We start from the raw sequence: 22,486 nt of genomic DNA, 5'->3' as shown, positions 1-22,486 counted from the left end.
AGAAAAAAAAAAAAAGGAGGAAGAGTAGAAGAAGAAGGAGAAGAGAAATAGACTGATTTTATCTAATAAAATGGATTTACCCTTCAACTCAACAACCTTAAGGCCAGCCTGACAGTCTCCAGACCAGAAAGGGGGGGATATATAAAAGCAAAACAAAACTTGCTCTGCCTTGAAAGCTCAAAACAAAACAGTAGACCTTAGCCAAAGTCATCAGTGGGTCTCATTTTCGGCTTCCACATTGGACAACTTATCATAATTGCTTAGAAGAATGAAAGCATGAAAATCAGCTAAAGTCACAAATATTCACCCCTTAGGGGCCAGGCAGTGGTACACTTGGTTAAGTGCACACATGACACAAATATTCACCTCCTTGAAGTGACACAGGAATGCTGAACTTTGATTTCTTGACCTTCGCAAGACTCGTGATAACCCGGTGTGACCAGTTCTATTAACTCCCCAGATACCTGGGATCCCAAAGAATCTTCTCTTAATTTATTATTATTTAGTTTTCCTTTCATCCTTTCTAACAATGAGGTTCCAGAAAGTTTCTGGGATGGGGCAGGCATGTCAAAAATTCTGCTTTTATCCTTTCTCCCAAGAGTCAGCCTGACTTAATTGGGCCTACAACTTCACAGTCTCTATCACCTGCAGCAAATGTCAGAAAACAGCTGAGTGATGAAGTTGTAAGAGGCAAACCATCAAGAGGAAAATCAGCTCCTGGATGAGTGGAAATGTGTGACTGAGTTCTGTGGTTAACACAGGCCCCAGTTCATTGTTCAGATGATAGGAGCCTCCGCCTCATCTTCACGTGCACACAACCTGTGAAGATCAGATCCCTCAGCTCAGAGTTACGGTAACTTGAGCAGTGCAGATGATTATCAGTCACCTGTAGACACGATGACTCAATGTGTCTGAAACTCAGGAGGGGCAAGCTACAGTAATTGAAAAGCTAACAGCTCACGTTTCTTTAGTAACACACTCATAAAAAAGGTTGGTCAAACCACAAGAGTGTAACTGCTCCCAAACCTGCACAGAACCTCTAGTCCAGTTTCTGCTCAGAAGCGTACCACACCTTTACATGATTAATGATAACAGCTTCAGGCTGAATGAGAACTTTTCTTCCAATGAAAACACACATGGGGATGGCAAGTGCTAAGTTTAGCAAGTAAGGGAGCCGGCAGGGCTGTTTCTTACCTGTCAGTTCCTAATTCCTTGGCTTGGGTAACTCTAAGCTTTGGTGCAATGTGATGAGGGGTTAGTGTTATTAGGTCCTGAGTTCCAACTTGGAAGGAAGAGCTAAAAGGGACTTGAGTGGAGCATGTGGTTTCAGATTTCTATTTTTAGGGTTGAGGGACAAGATCCTTAATCTGTTTGCTTCTAGTTTTCCTACTTCACAGTACCTACTACTGTGCCTTCTATAGAGTTTATCGAGATTTATTGAGTCCCTACTATGCCCCCAGTGCTGCCCTAGGTCCTTTTCTTTCCTTTCCCTTCCCTTCCCTTCCCTTCCCTTCCCTTCCCTTCCCTTCCCTTCCCTTCCCTTCCCTTCCCTTCCCTTCCCTTCCCTTTCCTTCCTTTCCTTTCCTTTCCTTTCCTTTTCTTTTTGCCTCCAGGGTTATTGCTGGGGCTCAGTGCCTGTACCACAAATCCACTGCTCCTGGAGGCCATCTTTCCCCCCTTTTGTTGCCCTTGTAGCCTTGTGCTTATTATTGTTGATGTTGTTGGTTGTTGGATAGGACAGAGAGAAATGGAGAGAGGAGGGGAAGACAGAGAGGAGGAGAGAAAGATAGACACCTGCAGACCTGCTTCACCGCCTGTGAAGCGACTCCTCTGCAGGTGGGGAGCTGGGGGCTCCAACCGGGATCCTTCCACAGGTCCTTGCGCTTTGAGCCACATGCGCTTAACCCGCTGTGGTACAGCCCGACCCCCCTTTTCTCTTTTTAAGATAGAGACAGAGAGACAGAGATAGAGTGAAATACTACAGCACCGAAGTTTCCTTCAATTCAGTGGGGGCCGGGTTTAAGCCTGGGTTGTGCATAGGACAAAGCAGCACATTGTCCAAGTGAGCTATTTCGCCGGCCCTGTCCTAAGTATATTGCATATGGCCTTATTTTACTTAAGATGAATTATTATCTCTTAGATTAAGAAGCTACAGCACAAGCAAGGTCGACCAGCCAGAAGATGGAGAAGCAGGAAGTAACCCAGAGACCTATACATGTCAGTATGTACTTGAGTACTGACTGCTATTTCTGGGCTGCTACCTGGAGAACTACTGCACAGTCCCATCACTCACGGTGAATTCAGGTCTTTGCTGGGATGGTTCCCAGAAGCAGTGGGAAAGCAACTATGTTATGTTTTAGCTTAGCCATTCAAGAAATATTTATGACAGCATTGTGATTGGTATCTGTAATATCTGCTTTACAGTGCCTGGCATACACAGGTACTCAACAAGTGGTGGATTATTTATTATTATTATGCTTACAGTGCTTTTGGGAATATAAGCCTACTTGTAGTCCAATAGGAGATGAAGCACTCATACAATTTCATTACAAATCACTATCTTTAATACTATATGATGGGGACAAAGTATAGAACAGTCAAGAGAAAGGAAAATACAGCCATTTCCCACCTATGTCATACACTACACAGGACATATATTCATCTGTTTTTTCTTCAATGCAGTGTTAAGGATCAAAGCAAGAGCTTCCTTCATACACTCTACTGCTGAGTCACCTCCCTGGCCCATTTCTTCTTTCTTTCTTTGCTTTCTTTTCCTTTTTTTTTTTTTTTTTTTTTTTTTTTACCAGAGCACTACTCAGCTCTGGTTTATGCATAACCATTATGCTATCTAATCCTCCACCCCAACTCTGTCTTTCTCCCTCCCCTTCTCTTTCTCTCTTTCTTTCTTTCTTTCTCTCTCTCTCCCTCTCCTTTCCTCGCTCTCTTTTTCCTTTTCTTTTGGGATAGCACTGCAGAGGGAGGGGAACTTCAAGAATGCTGGAGCAGTACTGTGTTGTTTCTCTCTCCCCTCACCTTTCTAAAATAAACAAAAAATAGCAGCCTAGAGAGGCAATCAGTGGTGGTACAAGTACAATGCATTGGGTTCATTATTTGATGCAGGAAAAGCAAGTTTATTTCGTGAGAGAGAGGCCAGAGCACTGATCTGGCATATGCAGTGCCAGGGATCAAGGTAGGAGCTTCAGCCATGTGAACAAGTTTTTTTTTTTTTTTTTAATTTACCAGAGCACTACTCAGCTTTGGTTTATGCTGGTGCAGGGGATTGAACCTGGGACCCCAGAGGCTCAGGCACGAGAGTCTGTTTGCATAACCATCATGCTGTCTCCCCACCTACAAACCAATTTCTAAAGAATTTACACTTGGTATATTACACCAAAGGACTCTGGGCAAGGAGAAGGGAGGGGGTGGAGAAAACATTGGAGACCTGGTTCAGGATGGTGGAAAAGGACCTAAGTTGGGAGTGAGAGTGTTTTGCAGATGCCTATCACAGGGAGATGAGAACAACTATGCTATGAACCATTGATGCCAACCCCCTAATAAAATTATTGAAAAAAGGGAAAAAAAAAAAACCATTTTATGGGCTGCACCACTCCACCCATCCATGGAGTTCCATCTGTATGTCTTTGGAGCTCTCATCTGGTGCTAGGCACTGAAACCAGCGCCTCATGCATGGAAGGAATGTGCTTTACTCACTGAACTACCTTCCCAGCTCCTCCAGTGCTCTCTTCAATTTCTCCATGTAGTCTACAGTGGTGGGGTCATAGAAATCACAAAACGTTGTTAGATTTGTCTTACCTGCAGAGCAGAGAGGAAGTCGGGAGGGTAAGGAAATGTGACCTCTGAGGGAAGATGTAAAGGATGGCGCTCCAGACAGACTATATAGAAATGTGTTCAGCCAGGTGCACCACCACCCAGCCCCTAGTACGGAAACAATGACTGCATAGGGGATGGGTGGTGATGCATCTGGTTAAGTGGACACATTATATCACTCAAGGACCTGGGTTCAAGTCCCCATTCCCCACCTGCAGGGAAGCTTCACGAGTAGTGAAGCAAGTACTGCAGGTATCTCTCTGTCTCTCTCCTTCTCTATCTCTCCTCCCTATCTCAATTTCTATCCATCCTATCAAATAAAGAAAAGAAAATGGCCACCAGGAGCAGTGAATTCACTATCATGCAGGCACCGGGCCCCAATGATAACCCTGGTGGAAAAAAGAAAAAGAATGATTGCAAAAAAAAAAAAAAAAAGAAGAATGATTGTATAGAAGTGGGAGTCTTCAAAAAAAAAAAAAGAAGTGGGAGTCTTCATCGTGACTGAATTAAAAGATCAGCTGACTGAGATTGTAACATTAGAAAAGGAAATAGACGGTAGAAGACTCAGATTTGGATTTTATTTCAAGAGCAGCCACTGCAAGTGTTTTTGAAAAGGGGTGAAGAATTTGATATTAAAAAAAAGAATTTGGTATTCAGAAAGATAATTCCAACATTATAGTTATCATAATGGGGGGTTTAGTGTGAAACATTCAGTTTTTTTGTTAAAAATATTTAATTATTGACATAAATTGGGGATGGGGGGAACAAGCCAGAACATTACTCTGGCATCTATGAGGCTGGAGACTTTTAAACTTTTTTTTCTTTTTTTAAATATTAATTTCTTTATTCCCTTTTGTTACCCTTGTTATTTTATTGTTATAGTTATTATTGTTGTTATTGATGTCATTGTTGTTGGATAGGACAGAGAGAAATCAAGGGAGAAGGGGAGGACAGAGAGAGGGAAAGAGAAGACCTGCAGACCTGCTTCACCACCTGTGAGGCGACTCCCCTGCAGGTGGGGAGCCGGGGCTCAAACCAGGATCCTTGCACTTTGCTCCATGTGTGCTGAACCCGCTGCGCTGCCTCCCGACTTTCAAACTTCTAAATCCAGAGCTCTAGCTGCTGCTCCACCTCCCAGACTGCTCAGGTTTCCTTTTAATTTCTTCAAGATGCTTAAATGTATTTGCTTCTACCTTCATACAATTTCTCACATGTGTCACTGTTTGCTTTTATTGCAAAAACATACTTTCATCACCCAAAAAAGATGATGAACAAATAGGGTAAATGAAACATCTGATGATAATTTTGGCTTTGATCAAAATCCAATCTCAGTGAGGCTAATACATCTTCCATCAGGAGGAAAGCAGAGGAGAGCCACAGAATGAGGGGCAGGAAAAAGGAAAAAGAACTTGTGGCCTGGGAGGTGGCATAGTGGATAAAGCACAGGACACTCAAGCATGAGGTCCCAAGTTCAATTCCTGGCAGCACATGTCCCAGAGTGATGTCTGGTTCTCTCTCTCTCTCTCTTTCTAAATTTTTTAAAAAGATTTTATTTATTTATTAATGAGAAACATAGGAGGAGAGAGAAAGAGCCAGACATCACTCTGGTACATGTGCCGCCGGCGACTGAACTCAGGACCTCATGCCTGAGAGTCCGATGCTTTATCCACTGCGCCACCTCCCGGACCACATCTTTTAAATTTTTTTTTATCATCTTTTATTTATTGGATAGAGACAGCCAGAAATTGAGAGGAGGGGAGATAGAGAGGGAGAGAGACAGAGAAACACCTGCAGACTAGCTTCACCACTCACAAAGCTTTCCCCCTGCAGATGGGGACTGGGGGCTCAAATCCGGGTCCTTGTGCACTGTAACATGTGCGCTCAACCAAGTGCACTCAGCTATTTAGAAGTTTAAAAGTTGGGGGTCGGGAGGTAGTGCAGCGGGTTAAGCACACATGGTGCAAAGTGCAAGGATCCTGGTTTGAGCCCCTGGCTCCCCACCTGCATGGGAGTCGTCTCACAGGCGGTGAAGCAGGTCTGCAGGTCTTATCTTTCCCTCTCTCATTACTCAGCCTCTTTCTTTCTCTCTCCGTCTCTGCTTATCTTCTTCATGAATAAATAAAAAAAATAAAAAAAGGAAAAAGAACACTGAGAACTATAGGGCATGGCAATGAGGGAAAGTGAGTTGTTGGAGGCCATATTTTGTCACTGCAGGAGACTTTGTCCAGTATAAGATACCATGAAGAGTTCTTTGACTATCAATTGTCCTATGGAGTCACCAGAGAAAATTTTCTCTTCTCCCCCATCCCCATCAGGGCCTCAAGCATGTGTGATTTCACCAGTCTGTACTACCACTTGCCTATTTAGACAGAGAAACACAGAGGGGGTGGGGTAGATAGCATAATGGTTATGCAAAGAGACTCTCATGCTTGAGGCGCCAAAGTCCTAGGTTCAATCACCACCACCACCATAAGCCAGAACTGAGCAGTGCTCTGGTAAAGAAAGAAAGAAAGAAAGAAAGAGAGAAGAAAAGAAAGAAAGAAAGAAAGAAAGAAAGAAAGAAGGAAAGAAAGAAAGAAAAGAGAGAGAGGGAAAGAAAAAAAAAAGAAACAGGAGAGATACAAGAGTTTTCTCTCATGTGTTCTGGGGATTGAACCTAGTCAATGTGCATGGTAAGGCACATGCCCTGCCTAGTGAGTTATCTCTCTACCCTAAAAGTTATTTCCTTAACAACCTCCTTGAGGGAGAAAGATACCCTTCTTCAAGGCTTTTCTTCCACCAAATAGCTTCCATCAGTCAATAATTGGACTCCTCCCTTTCCAAAGCCCCTAAGAAGTGAAGCGTGCATGGCAGTCTCTGCTCTGGAAGGCACCTGGGAGGTGTGTGTTTGGGGGATGGGGTGGGGGGAGGAAGGCCTTGAACTGCAGCACTCTGTAGACCCAGGTTCTGGCCTTGCCCTGCCACCTACTACTTATAGATAGCTCTCAATCTCTCTGGTCTTCTTTCTCTCGTTGGTGAAGGCACTTTTCTGGATGGTTGCTAACATCCCTTCCAGTTTTAGAATGCAATGACTTTGGAGTGTTTAGAGGTTTGGCAAAGGGTAGGAAATGATACATTAAAATTTAGAAATCAGCACTGACACTCCTTCCTGTTGCTCTATAAAGCAAACCAGACAATCCCTCATTAGTTACTTCATAGGGGGCACTGATGGTGTTTGTTAAAGTGTCAAACCTCACTAACATGTTTACCTTGAGTGAATAATATCTTTTATCATATTCTTTTCAACATGAAAATCTCTTTTAATAAATACATAAAATGTTTTTTAAATAAGGAGATGCTATGGTAACCATTTTGGTCTGAACAGCACATCTGTTTTTGGAGAAAGAATGAAAATCAGAAAAAGAAATATGTAGCAGTGTAGTCATTTTCCTCCTCCCTCCCGGAGAGAAATCTGGCCTCTATTTTGAGCCAAGTATTTGAAGATGGCCTAGTTAGAAGTATAGTCACACAAGTTTGTAAGAGAAAAATAAGAATCTGAGAAAAGACAACCCCTAGGAGGGTTAAGAGTAAAAGGTGGGGGCCGGATGGTAGCACAGCGGGTTAAACGCACATGACAAAAAGCACAAGGACTGACACAGGGATCCGTTTGAGCCCCCCCCCTCCCGTTCGAGACACTGGTCCCCCACCTGCAGGCGATTGCCTCACAGGTGGTGAAGCAGGTCTGCAGGTGTCTATCTTTCTCTCCCCCTCTCTGTCTTTCCCTCCTCTCTTGATTTCTCTCTGTCCTATCCAACAATGACAGCAACAACAACAGCAATAATAACAACAAGGGCAACAAAAGGGGAAAAAATAGCCTCCAGGAGCAGTGGATTCGTAGTGCAGGCACCAGCCCCAGCGATAGCCCTGGAAGCAAAAAAAAAAAAAAAAAAAAAAAAAAAGGTAAAAAGTAAAAAGTTAAGCCATCTTGTTCTTTGCAGATAACAACTAGTAAAAATTTATTTTGATGATGCAAATTAATTTCTAATGGATGTATGTAATTTCTTTTCCTGTTTACACAGATCTCTTGGATAATTAGGGATAAAATTATTTTTATTTATCTTTTACTTGGACAGTTTACAGTAATTCTTCAGGAGAGGCATATTTTTGTCTTTTGAAATTCATTTAGTCTTAAGCCAATCCATCCTGCTTCTTTATTTTGTCTCTTAATCGGTGAAAAACGCTATCCACTGCTTCTTACCTCTACTTTGCCAGTTTTGCCAGGCAAACCTGATGGCAGAATTTCACCTTTACTCTCATAGTTCAAGAGGTCAGGGAAGCCACTGTTGGTCTGAGTGCTGTGCAACTGTTACCAAGAATTAAAGGGAGTGAGTCATTCCTCCTTCACACTTTACCCATTGCCATTATCATGGCAGCTCATTCTTTTCAGAAAATAAGGCTTTGGAGAAGATTTGCAAAAGGGAGATGAGGTGAGATGAGGAGGGAAAACATTCGCTGCACTGGTTTTAGATCAGTGTCATCAAGGTTCCTTTTCTCTCTGATACTGCTGTTTTCTATTGCAAAGGTTGATTCATTAAAGTGATTCAGGGGGTTTACTTTTTTCAATCTCTCAAAATTTAGGATATAAGTTAATGCTAGGAGATTAGAACGGTGCTCAGGAACAAGCATAGCATGTATTCTAATACCATGTATCATGTAGTAGCTTTATAGTGATGGGTGAATAAAAAAAAAAGTACATGAACCTTAATATGTCAAGTAAAATATATGAATGTTGAACTAATGCAGCTGTTTTATAGATTTCCAGATGTAATGACTTAATCTTAAAATACATATATTCATATTAACATAAACATTACTTGATACAACCTTGGTGGGGGGAGTCTTAAAGATAGTTATATATCCCAGAGCTCCACCCAGCTAGGGAAAGAGAGAGGCAGGCTGGGGGCATGGATCAACATGTCAACACCCATGTTCAGCGGGGAAGCAATTACAGAAGCCAGACCTTCCACTTTCTGCATCCCACAATGACCTTGGGTCCACACTCCCAGAGGGTTAAAGAATAGGAAAGCTATCAGAGAAGGGGATGGGATACAGAGTTCTGGTGGTGGGAATTGTGTGCAGTTGTATCCTTCTTATCCTATGGTTTTGTCAATGTTTCCTTTTTATAAATAGATTTAGAAAAAGATAGTTATATGTACTTGTAGTCACAAAGTGGAACTCGTAGTGCAGCATTTTCTAATTAATTTCACTGACTTGTGGAATGGTAGAGATGGGAGGGACCTTCCCCATTACATCTTCACCTGTCTTGTCTCCTCATTTCACAAATGAGTAAACAGAGACCCAGAAAGGTTACATGATTTGTCTAAACACATAGTTAAGCAATGACTGAGCTAGAATTATAACCCAAGTATTCTGGCCTCTAATCCAGCATTCTTCCTACTGCACTGTACCACAGTTAAAAATTTTTTTTTTCCCTAAGATTGTTTTGGGTCCTGATAACCTGAAGTTGCTACCTCAGCATAAATCAGAAGCTAAATCTTCTGGATTTCCTAATTTCAGCACAGAGATAGCTAGGTGGTTCAGAAGATGAATGAAATCAGCCTATATGATCAGTATCTCTTGAACTGGGAGACAGCATAATGGTTACGCAAAATATTTTCATGCATGAGGCTCTGAAGTCCCAAGTTCAAACCCAGTCACCACCATAAGCCGGAGCTGAGCCATTCTATGGTCTTTTACTCTGTATCTTTCTATCATTAAAATTAAATAAGAGATTAAAAACAAAAAAGATCAACATCTCTCAAAAGTTTGGAAGGGAAAAGTGACCATTCACTGATCACACCTGTTAAAAACAGAACAAGTACCTGAGGCAGAAGGCAAAATGGCCTAGACTCAGACATATGAAACATTCTGTGCTTTTATTTTTGTTCGGTTCTTTTTTTTTGGTGGTGATTGAATTCAGGACCTCTTGAATGCAAAGCATGCACCCCACCACTGAGCTACTTCCCTGCCCAACATGTTTTTTTTTATAACCATGAAAATATCAAAGCAACTTACAATAAGTAGAGTTTTGCTTAACTTTGGGTAGAGGGCAGCTGTAAGGACTAGGCACCTTTTCTCACAACTCAGTTCTCTTAGACCAAAATGTATTGACTCAAAATTAGGTCATCCTACTTTTTTTTTCCTTGCTGATTTCATTCCATGTCCCTCCCCATGTTAGTTTCAGTTATATCTAGAGTCAAACTTTCCCACCAAATTAAACTACACTAATGGCACAGAATAACAGTGCAAACTTCCTTTTGTGTGCAAGTCAGATCTTCTCCACATAAGCAAAACTCAGAACACATATAAGCCAGGTTTTAAGATAGTATGCTGGAGTCACAATTGATACCCTGTGCCTAAACTCATACAGAAGACCCTGACATTTTTTACCAAAGACAAGGAGGAGGAAGGTCTCTTTAAATTGCAATACACCAATTTTAGTCTGACACAATTTATTCTTACCATTATAATATTTTTCCAGCTCACCAAAATAATAATACTAATAATTTATAAGCATTATGCTAAATTATTCTGAAATATGGCTCCTTTCAACAATTCATACAAAATATCTACCTGTAAAAATTATTTAGAACAGGATAAAATTAAGCCAAATTATAAAAACCAGACAGACATTTAGAAGGTATTGAAAAGAAGGAGGAGAAAAAGGGGGAGGAGGAGAAAAAAGAAGAAGAAGAGGAGGTGGAAGAAGAAGAGGAGGAGAAGAAGAAAAAAAAGAAAGGAAGGAAAAACATAAAGGACAGAAGGAATCAATAGCAGCAAGTCACTGAAGGAAGTCTATGCTTTTGGGTGATAACTACTTTTGTTCAGTATCACTGAATAAAATTGATACAACTAACTCAGTTGCTTATTTCAAGTACAAATCTATTTTAAATACCCTGGTCACATTTATGTACACATCTGGAAGAGTTCAGCAAAATATCTCTGCCATTTGGCAGTCCTAACACATTAATGGACATAATTATTTCATAGCCAGCTCCTCCTGTTGTATTTTTTGACAATGTGAAAAATCAGTGACATAAAAATTAATTCTAGTAAGACAAATGATCAGATCAAACCTTGCTATTTAAATCAATGTTTCCCTAAGCGCTTTCTTTTAAAGCCAATTATCAATCAAATTCATAAAATGTGGCAATACATCTTATAGCACAAAAAAGTTTGTGCATGCTAACGGAACCAACTTGTAACACAGAATTACAAAACATTTCAAAAATCCTATCTCAAACATCTCAGTGGTACAAATTGCAAAAACTCTGTCATGCAACATATGTTATTCAAAAATAAAGAGGAAGGAACTGCATTTTAAACACCAACTCCACTTAGGAAAATGGATGCATCAAATACTCCCATCTTCAGTAGTTAAAATTCTCTAGTTAAGATATTTTAACTGCCTTCTCTAGTTGCCAAAATGAATCACAAAGAATAAACCACACACTGGAAAAACAAGAACCTTATTTTAACAGAGGTCAAGCAAGGCAGGGTCTGTGTAGTTAGCATCTTGTGTTATCTCATTTAAACTATCTGATAGCAACTGCAGGAATAGGGTTGTATTCTTACCAATGAATTTCTGAGGCATTGAGCTTTTTCGTTTTGCCACATTGCTTGCTAATCTGTCCAGAACGAGAGCTCTTTCACTTCCCATCTCTGCTTTGATGTGTCTTGCCTCCGCACTTGCTGGTTTAGAAAAATTATAAAAAGAAGAGGGAAAAGAATACGTTGGTAAGTGAAGAGAAAAGGAAATAGGCTGGAAGGAAAAGTGTCAAGAGGTCTGATGCACACTCTGCTGTTACCTGTGAGTGCCGTTCAGATTCTTGCCCCGGGTACCTGTTGTGGTCAGTGAAACCAGCACCAGGGTACATTCAAATCTTGCAGTCTTGTGCTGAGATGGGAAAGCCCGACCCATACCTTCATTAGCAAGAGGAAGTATTAAATAAACAGCCTGGACGTGGTTGGTTGCAAAAAGATAGATGGAGATGTTCTAACCCCTGATCAGCCTTCATTCTGATTCTGAGTAACTCGTGTGACACCTGCAGACTAATATGATTCTTCCTAACAACTTTGAAAAAAATTATGGTGCTCTGTTGACTTACTGATCTGTTGATGTTAACAGCACATTTGAAAATAAATATACTTACCCAGATAGCAAGAAATCAACACAGTGATTTGTGTACTGAAATTCTGAATGTTTTTCCTTCCATCCTTCCTCCCTTCCTTTCTTTCTCTCCCTCCCTCCCTCCCTCTCTCTCTCTCTCTCTTTCTTTCTTTTCCCACCATGCTCCCTTCAGTTTTCATCTTTTAAATTCTTTTTCTCTGGGATCTGCAATATCTGTTTTATATGCTCTTCACGTTTCAAAATGGTCTCAGTTAAAGTTACCCTGAGCAACACTTCTGTCTTGAAATTAAAGAGCAATCTGTAATGCATCTTTATTATCTTTCTAATGAAAAATGTGAATAAAAAACTGCCTAAGAATATGGTTTAATTGTCGGTTCATGTGCAGACCTTCAAGTGGTGTGGCCTGAGGTTTTCAGACCTGAAGAATATTAAAATCACCTGAAGAGCATGTAAGGCACAGCTAGACCCAGGTCCCCTTCAGATAAAATAAACCAAGATCTCTAATATAGAGGCCCAGGCAACAGAATTTTAAGGCTCTCCATATAATTTCTAAAATGCAGCTAAAATTGAGAATCACTAGAAGAATATGTGCCAATCTCTAATCAATGCAAGAGGCATTGCCCAATAAGAGTTCATGTCTGTCTATGTTCAGCGGGGAAGCAATTACAGAAGCCAGACCTTCCACCTTCTGCATCCCACAATGACCTTGGGCCCATACTCCTAGAGGGTTAAAGAATAGGAAAGCTATCAGGGGAGGGGATGGGATACAGAGTTCTGGGGTGGGAATTGTATGGAGTTTCACCCCTCTTATCCTAGGGTTTAGTCAGTTTCCCTTTTATAAATAAAAAAATTAAAAAAAGAGTTCATGTCTAAAACAACAAGAGCAACAAAAGGAAAAATAGATAAATAAATAAATAAAATTTTAAAAAGAAATCCATAAAAATAAAGAGTTCATGTCTAAAATTGAAAGAGATATTAGTTACTATAAACATAAAACTTTCACACTTTAACACATGATGCTAGCCTAGATTAACGTTTGGTAAGCTTTTCTGCAGATGCCAGATTGTAAATATATTTTTTTAAATTCCACGACCTCTTAAGAAGACATTTAGAGGGGGGTAGGCTATGGTACACCTGGTTAAGCACTCACATCACAGTGCACCAGGAGCCAGGTTCAAACCCCTGGTCCCCATCTGTAGGAAGAAGCTTCATGAGTGCTGAAGCTGTGCTGCAGGCCTCTCTCTGTCTCTCTCCCTATCTCCCCTTCCTCTCTTAATTTCTCTCTGTCTCTAATAATAAACAAATAAATAAATAATACTTAAAAACAAATAAAATGCTTTAAAAAAAAAGACATTTAGCACCACAAATGGACATGCTCAGAAGAAAAGTGTCTGCCTCTGCAGTCGATGAGAGACAAAAAAGCCTTCAGGGTAGGACTGTCACTTAAGGCCAACAATAGCTAAAGAACCAAGACCAAATTAGAAGAACTCAGTGGTGTATTGCACCAAAATAAAAGGCTCTGGGGATGAGAGGTGGTGAGGACTTTCAGGTCCTGATGCATGATGGTGGAGGAAGAGCTAGGCTGGGGGTGAGAGTATTTTGCAGAAAACTGAGAAATTTTACACAGGACTAACAACTGTATTTACTATAAACCAGTAATCTCCTTCAGTTAAAAAATGGTTACCAGCATGTTTTTCTTAAAACTCTATGTTCATCATTATGCAATTAACCATAGTGTTCAGAGACTTTAAAATTCAGGAATAAAATGAAATCTAGCTCAAAAAATGAAGAGGATGTTGTAATAGCTATATGTGTTAGATTTTGTGAGTTTCTTGTCAAACATTTTATTCTCTAAAAAACAAAAAAATCCCAGCCTCTAGTTTAAGCTATTAACAACACTATGTAAAAGAAAACATAAGGGTCAGAGTGAGGGGACTGGGCAGCTTGGGGCTAGTGGTAAAGTACCACGACTGGCTGACCGACAGTTGGAAAACAACTGGCACTTGAGCAGAGAGGACACCACTACTGAGTGAAGTGGGTCAAATTCTGTCCAGCACAGGGATAAGTTTAAATGACCAAACAGGAAACTATTATATTTATTATTTCCTTTCACACAAACCACCACCAGATGTGGCACTACCCAGAGCCCCAAAGCAGAGATGAAAGACATAGGCCTGGGATTTGAAGTAAGTTCCAGAGACCATTTGCTATAAGAAGCATTGGAGAAGCCACTGGTTTTGTGTTTTTGTTGTTGTTGCTGGGGCTTCATCGGTCTGGGTCAACATTTCCAGATAGAAAGAGAAACAGAGAGAGGGAGTGAAAGATGCCATAGCACTGATTCCTCCAGTAAGGAGGAGTCTGAGTTTGAACCTGGGTTGTGCACATGGCAAAGCAGGTATCATCATTTATCCAGGTGAGCTATCTTGCCTGCTTAATGCCCATCTTGCCTTTGACTAGGAAGATTCATTCTGGTTCCTGCAACTCTGAGAGTATTAAATCCAGGGGAGGCTCTCCCCCACTCTATATTTATTATCTTCAAAACTCTAAATAGATGTATAGTAAAATGAAAATGAAAACTAGAACTCTGAGATTTTTAACTTCATCCTTATTTTACCACTATCCTCTTAGTCTCCTGCAGTCATTCCTTCAGTTGCCCAAATCCAAACACTACTCAGAGAAATGTCCATTCAGTCCCAGGACTTGCCCCAAGCACTGTTGTACCAGCCTACTTTTCCCATCTGTCTCTCAGCAGTCACTGTCTACATGCTATCAAGGTCAGTATCAATTACCACAAGCAGCTTTTTCTGAATACATACTCCATGCCATCTCTATTTGGAAGGCTACTCAAGTGGGGAGACATTGACCTAAATAATGTAATTAGGGCATGCCACTAAATGACAACCTTCTGAGACATCATCACTTTTTTTAAATTTATTTTTTATTTAAGAAAGGATAAATTAACAAAACCATAGGGTAGGAGGGGTACAACTCCACACAATTCCCACCACCCATTCTCCATATCCTATGCCCTCCCCCGATAGCTTTCCCACTCTCTGTCCCTCATCACTTTTTATCCCTGGTTACTCACCAAGTTTGCCTTGATAGTCATTTCTAGATAAAGCCTGCTCTGTAAATAAGTGACCAAAAATAAACAGATTTTACATGTCTCACATTTTAAAAAGATTACATTCTGGAGTTTAATAGACAGGCAAATAATTTGAGGCATGGCTAGAGATGTCCCCATTTCCACAACTCAGATTAGAATGAAAGAAATCCTCTGAAATGAATCTGGAGTGTTCCCAACCACCCACACTCTTTCCCTGGGTAATTTACTTAATACCTACTTCAAGACATCAACCCTCACTGTATTGTGAACGTACTGTAGAAACTGAGGTTGCTGCTTACTAAGCTGTGTTTTCAAATTGGCAAGGAAAGTAAAGGCTGAACTTTCTATGGGATTTGATAAATTTCATTTTCTTTCCCAAACAGCTAGTCTTTGAGTCATAAATGTTGAATAGCTGTTGTAGAATACCACTAATTGAGCACCCTTTAAAACAAAGAGAATTGTTTTATACTTAGTCTTTTTGGGATTACATTGAAAAGAAATAATGGGAGGAAAAAAAAAAAAAGGACTATTGGCTTGCAGCCCTCTGCTTCAAGCTTAAGACCTAACTGTCTATTTATACAGTCTAGACTTGTTATCTTACCACATCATGTCTCTGAAATATAAGTGGTGGGAAACCAGTTTGGCAAGATAGTAAGGGAACAAGATAATGGGTTTAAATGATGAAATAGGACATCCGTTCCTGGGTGGTATTTGGCAGTTTAATGTTGCAAGGGGTGGGTGTGGGGAATATGGGATGGTGGGAGGAACAATTTGCACACTTGGTTTATCAGTGAGTATAGAAGGAATAGAAATTTAGTTCTGGATCAATACCTCTCACACCACTTGCTTTTTATAAACTGGATGTAAAAAAGTTTCATTAAGAAAAGGATTTTAAGTACATGTTGAAGAAATAATTAATAAAATGAAGTCATAATTACAGAACAGGTTTCTACCTTTAATCTCAGCCCAAGCCTAATAGTTTGTCTGGTTTTCAGTTCACTGTTTCCATGATGTAATTTTATCTCAAAGTCAGTGCAGATTTAACTAGGTAATTTGTTGTGTTTTTGTTCAAAATCCTTCATTAGATTTTGAAGTGTTAAATGCAGCTCAAACAAGAGGCATTACTTCCTGTCTCTTATATGGTGTGGTCAGTCAGTAGCTAATGGAGAATGGAACAAAGAGGTGTTACTGTGCAATAAGAATTGTCTAACGAGAGATTGCTATCAAAGACTGAGGCAGGTTCTAGCAAAAACGTTACATAAAAGTGTTGCCTTTTAAAGCAAGTAGAATAGATACTACCTGTGAGATACTATGGTTTTTTTTTTTTAAAGCATAATTAGTTGGGAAGACAAACTTTTAAAACATTTAAAACGGGGGTCGGGCGGTGGCGCAGTGGGTTAAGCGCATGTGGCGCAAAGCGCAGGGACCGGCGTAAGGATCCCGGTTCGAGCCCCCGGCTCCTCACCTGCAGGGGCGTCGCTTCACAGGCGGTGAAGCAGGTCTGCAGGTGTCTATCTTTCTCTCCCCTTCTCTGTCTTCCCCTCCTCTCTCCATTTCTCTCTGTCCTATCCAACAACGAATTGCGTCAACAAGGGCAATAATAATAACCACAACGAAACTACAACAAGGGCAACAAAAGGGGGAAAAAAAATGGCCTCCAGGAGCGGTGGATTCATGGTGCAGGCACCGAGCCCAGCAATAACCCTGGAGGAGGAAAACAAAAAAAAACATTTAAAACTTTTTCTTTAGTCTGTACTTGGTAAAAATGTACTTATTCTGAAGCTGTGATGGTTGCATTTACTCCAAATGAAACAATGAAAATGAAGATTAAAAGGTTCGACACCAAGATTCATATATAAATATAATTATTCAATTACTTTAAAATTCTTGCTATTGCTAGAGCTTATTGTCATACAAAAATATGTCCCACTTCAAGTATCTATAATTTGTGTGAAACAATGCTAAATGAATGTGTATAACAGCTGTTAGTCCTTTTCCAGAATAAGGATCAAGCTAATGAGAAAATAAATTTGTGGTCTTCTGTATTCGTTCTTCCTTCATATGTATCCCATTAAGACAGCAGAATTAGGGTCTGGAAAGGGATCACCTGGTAGAGCACATACCTTCCCATAAGTGACACCCTGGTTTCAAGTTCCAGTACCACATAAGAGTACCAAGGGGAGTCGGGCTGTAGCGCAGAGGGTTAAGCGCAGGTGGTGCAAAGCACAAGGACCGGCATAAGGATCCCGGTTCGAACCCCGGCTCCCCACCTGCAGGGGAGTCGCTTCACAGGCGGTGAAGCAGGTCTGCAGGTGTCTATCTTTCTCTCCTCCTCTCTGTCTTCCCCTCCTCTCTCCATTTCTCTCTGTCCTATCCAACAACACCAACAACAATAATAACTACAACAATAAAACAACAAGGGCAACAAAAGGGAATAAATAAATAAAATAAATATTAAAAAAAAAAAAAAAAGAGTACCAAGAACAGCACTGGGGAGCTAACTGGATGGGGGAGACATGTTGTAGTAAGTTCCCTCTTTCTATGTCTCTAAGTTAACAACAACAACAAAAAAAAGCCCTGAGAGGCTGCTCAGTGATACAGAATTTACACAAGGTCCCGAGATGATTCTCTGGTTCCACATTAAAAAAAAAAAAAAAAAAAGAATTAAAAAAGGTTAGAGGAGATAGCATAATGGTTATGCAAAGGAGACCATGCCTGAGGCTCCAAAATTCTAGCAGGTTAATTCTCTCTCCCCATTGTAAGCTAGAGTTGAGCAGTGCTCTGGTAAAGAGATTGGGGAGGGGGGAAGAAAAAAAGGCTAGTGAGATAGTTCATTGTGTGAAAATACAGAATGTGTATGTCTGAAGTCCCAAGGATCCCACGTCCAACCCCCAAGTACCACAATAAAACAGAGCTGAGTAGTTCTCTGCTCTCTCCCTCTCTTAAGCATAAGAATAAATAAATAATAATTATTTTTAAAATATTTATTCCCTTTTGTTGCCCCCCCCTTTTTTGTAGTTATTGATGTCTTCGTTGTTGGACAGAACAGGGAAATGGAGAGAAGAGGGGAAGACAGAGGGGGAGAGAAAGATAGACACCTGCAGACCTGCTGCACTGCTGTGAAGTGACTCCCCTGCAGGTGGGAAGCCAGAGGCTCAAACCGGGATCCTTACACCGGTCCTTGCACTTTGTGCCACCTGCACTTAACCCACAGCGCTACCACCCGACTCCCAGATTATTTCTTTTTTAAAGACAGCAGAACTGGAGTATCTTAATGATGTCACCTGTAATGGCTGGTGTAGAAACCTAGACTGAAGTAAAATATCACAAGTATTTCTGTTACACCTTTGTATGATATTAATACAAGTCATCTGTTGAACTGTGAGTTCTTAAAGGTAGGGGTTACTTAACCCTCACTCGTTTTTACAAACAACTCTGACTCAAAGCCAGACATATAGACAATCCAACAAATAATAAGGTCACAAGCCCTTTTTTACCACATTGTTATACAGACTGACCTCCAGTTCAATAACTTTGTAGCCTGTCCTTCTTCCATGAAAGGCTGCTTCGCGATGGGGACAGATTTTTTTCCCCAAGGCTTGGTGTTCATGTTAAACTGTGCTTCCATTTGCAGTAAGCACCTGAGATGTAATTGTGCTTCTACTGCAGCAGTGGAACACCACCCTTTGAAAAGCTAACAGTGAAAGGTTAAGGTGTGCTGCTGCTGTAATGCTATAATAAGCAGGCTTAGAATGACACATTACATCCAGATTGGTACACCCAATCTTAAGAGGGAATTGGAAATAGATTGTACTGGGAACAGATTCATTTGTGCTAGATTAAATATTCTTGAAGAGTTTTTTTTTTCTTTCTTACCAGCACGCACTGTTCAGCTCTGGTTTTTTTTTTAAATTTTTTAAAAAATATTTATTTATTCATTTTCCCTTTTGTTGCCTTTGTTGTTTTATTATTGTGGCTATTATTATTGTTGTTGTTGTTCAGCTCTGGTTTAATGGTAGTGCAGGGGATTGAACCTGACACTTTGGAGCCTCAGGCATGAGAGTCTGTTTGCATGACCATTCTGTTATCTACCCTCTACTTTAACATTCTTTACATTTTGGATGTCAAAAGAAATCATGTGAACTATTCAAAATATAAAGGAGAGTAATATATTGACTGAAACACAGAATTTATTGTACCTGATTAAGCTGTGACTTTATGCATTTTGTAACCTGAAACCTCCATTACAAAAAAAGCAAAACTTGCTGACTTTGTTAGTTAACCCTTTATTTTTTGCTGAGACTTTAAAGTATAGTGCATGCATCCATCAAACCACCCTATGAAATGCAAATCAACTTAACCTCCATATTTCATCATTTCCTGAATTATCTCATACCACAGAAAATACGTAAAATATTTCTTTTGAAAATTTCCTAATTTCAAAAAAATTTTAAGGTTAATGGGATGAGAAGTAACATGGTAACCTTACTTCAGATAAAAGAAGACTGAACTTACTATTTATAGAAGGCACACACCTCTCTCAGGAGTGTGTATCTATTAGTTTGTGAGTCATTATATTTCTGTTGCTAGATAGATAATTTTTAACTTTTCTAAGTAGCTAATCAGGGGTTAGAGCAGTGGCTCAGCAGCAGACTGCTTGATTTACATGCTTGAGGCCCTGGGTTTGATCCCCAGCACCACCACTGAGAAATAAAGACAAAATAAGTAGAACTTCATGAATGATGGAATGGTGCTTTGGTCTCTCTCTTACAAATAAATAGATAAAACTGGGCTGGGGCTGTTGACTCAGCAGTAGAGTGTCTGCTGCACATGTGGAAAGCCCTGGTTTTGATCCAGGCACCACCATAAAACAAATATCTAATCAGGCCATATTTTCAAAAAATGGGGACCCCCAAATTTTTAAACTAATGAATGGATAAATAAATATGTTGGGCTGGGAATATAGCACAGTGTTTATGTTACAGACTCTCATGCCTGAGGTTCAGAAGTCATAGGTTCAGTCCCCTGGTATCATCACAAGCTAGAGCTGAGCAGTACTGTATAATGATACTGTATAAAGATACATCTGTATAATGGAATAGTATCCTGCCATTAAAAGGAATATTAAGAAGGAACAAAGTGCTTATACATTCTACAACAGGGATGAACCCTGCAAACACTGTGCTAGGTGAAAGAAACCAGACATAAAAGGTCACACATCATATGATTCTATTTATATGAAACGTCCACCATAGGCAAATCTACAGAGACAGAAATTAGAACACTGGTTGCTAGGGACTGACGAGAAGGAGAGTGGAGAGTCACAAGTACTGGCTACAGGGTTTCTCTTGAGGTCTGGTAAAAATGTTAGGAAGTTAAATAATGTTGATGGTTGTATGACTTTGTGAATATATCAAAAGCTACTAATTGCACATATTCAAACAGTGAATTGTATGTTATGTGAATTTTACCAATGAAGTTTTGGTCAAATGTAGCTAATAACAAAACAACAGAAGTTATATTGATTTTTTTTTTAATTGGAGCCTTAAGCTGTTGAGCTATGACAGAGCAACCTCCCCAAGGCAGCTCTAGTGATTGTAAAATAACTCACTGAGGGAGTCACAAGCAGTGAAGCAGGTCTGCAGGTGTCTGTCTTTCTCTACCCCTCTCTGTCTTCCCCTCTTCTCTCCATTTCTCTCTGTACTATCCAAAAACAACATCAATAACCACAACAGTGTTAAACAACAAGGGCAACAAAAGGTAAAATAAAAAATATTTAAAAAAAATCAAAATAACTCACCGAATTTCCAGTGAGTCTCATTTTCCACACCTCTAAAATGACGTGGATTCTAATTCTTCTAGTTTTAAATGTTGATGATGCAATTTGGAATATAATAGATTTTCATAACGTGGGAGTTTATTTTATTTAAATAAAAATTTAAATGGCTCAGCTTTGGCTTATGGTGGTGCCGGGGAATGAACCTGGGACACTAGAGCCTCAAGTATAGACTTTTTTTGCATAACCATTATGCTATCTCCCCAGCCCAACTTGGGAATTTCTTACAGGAAGAGTTTTGTCATGTCTGAAATTTGTCTTGCAACTCATGTCTGAGTTGCAAGATGTCCAAATATTACTTGACTAAACACAAGCATATTGCCTAAGAAGTTAAAACCCAAGTTTTATTTATTTTTTTTCTTTTTTAACAGAGGGTGAAATATTTCTCTTTAGAAATAAGGAGGAAATCCAACTCCTTGATAAAACCAAAGATGCCATCAGGACAAAAAGCAGAAGCAGTGCAAACCAGCGGAATTCAGTTGGCCAGTTCCTAACATCATAACATAGGTTTTATCTAAAATAAAGTTTCCTCTCACTCAAAATGAGTATAGTGAAAACTACTCATGATATCTACTCCATTTTTCCTAAGTTTCACATTACTTCTGTCATTTTTCTGCTTTAGAAAGTTCCAGTTATTCAAGTACAACTATCAAACACCACATCCCGTCAGAATCTGTACCTCCTCTAAACAAGTAGCTGGTAACCAAGTAGTTCTAGTAACCATATAAGAATATTAGAAAACCTAAGCGGCAGAGCTAGGCTGATAGTAAAATGGGTGGGACAAAAGACAACTAACTACAGGGTTGTGGCATAAAGAAGTTCTAGGATGACACAAATGAAGAGTGAAAAGGAAATAAAAATATAACTGACACATGAAAAGACATCTAGTGTTTCACACAACTATCACTAGGCATGTAATTTAAAACACTGAATACAATATGCAATTTTTATTATTTTCTTGATTATTAAAAAATTTTTTTTGCCTCCAGGGTTATTGCGGGCGCTTGGTGCCTACACTACGAATCCACTGCACCTGGAAGCCATTTTCCCCCCATTTTGCTGCCCTTGTTGTTGTTGCCGGATAGGACAGAGAGAAATCAAGAGAGGAGGGGGAGAGAAGGAAAGACACCTGTAGACCTACTTCACTGCTTGTGAGGTGACCTCCTGCAGGTGGCGAGCTGACACCCTTACGCTGGTCCTTGCACTTTGTGCCATGTGCACTTAAGCCACTGCGCTCCCGCCCAGCCCCCCAAATATGCAGTTTTTGTGGAGGTGATTGGCCAAGGACAGTCCTGAGACCACCAGATCACTCCTGGAAGGATTCAGGCAAAGCGCCATCTTGAAAGGAATTATAAGCGACTTTGTGATCATGTGTGCAAATTTCAAACTTGGTATTACCAAGATGTAAATATGTTCAGAAGTGATATTAAAGTGCAGAAATGCAGAGACAGCTTGTGGGGACAGGCTCCATGAAGGTTGTAGAAAGAAGAAAAGGACTGCCCATGGACCTTTCCCTGTCTTAAACCTTACATCCTCATTCCCCCCA

At 40.1% G+C, this 22,486-nt stretch overlaps 1 protein-coding gene across 3 annotated transcripts in view; it reads right to left on the bottom strand.

The window, feature by feature from the left end:
• Window positions 1-22,486, bottom strand: part of IKZF3 (IKAROS family zinc finger 3) — a 108,146-nt gene that overhangs the window by 5,880 nt on the left and 79,780 nt on the right. For 2 of the 3 annotated variants that reach the window (XM_060203570.1, XM_060203572.1), the window contains one exon: window positions 11,443-11,559. The exons of the other annotated variant lie outside the window; for it this stretch is intronic. In XM_060203570.1, the coding sequence (XP_060059553.1) occupies window positions 11,443-11,559 (117 nt within the window). The remainder of the gene's footprint in view (window positions 1-11,442; window positions 11,560-22,486) is intronic. 3 annotated transcript variants of the gene reach the window in all.

This window comes from Erinaceus europaeus, chromosome 12 (assembly GCF_950295315.1).
Source record: "Erinaceus europaeus chromosome 12, mEriEur2.1, whole genome shotgun sequence".
Lineage (NCBI taxonomy): Eukaryota > Metazoa > Chordata > Mammalia > Eulipotyphla > Erinaceidae > Erinaceus > Erinaceus europaeus.
Note: the sequence above shows the minus strand (reverse complement) of the source record. Positions and strands in the feature narration are given on the sequence as shown.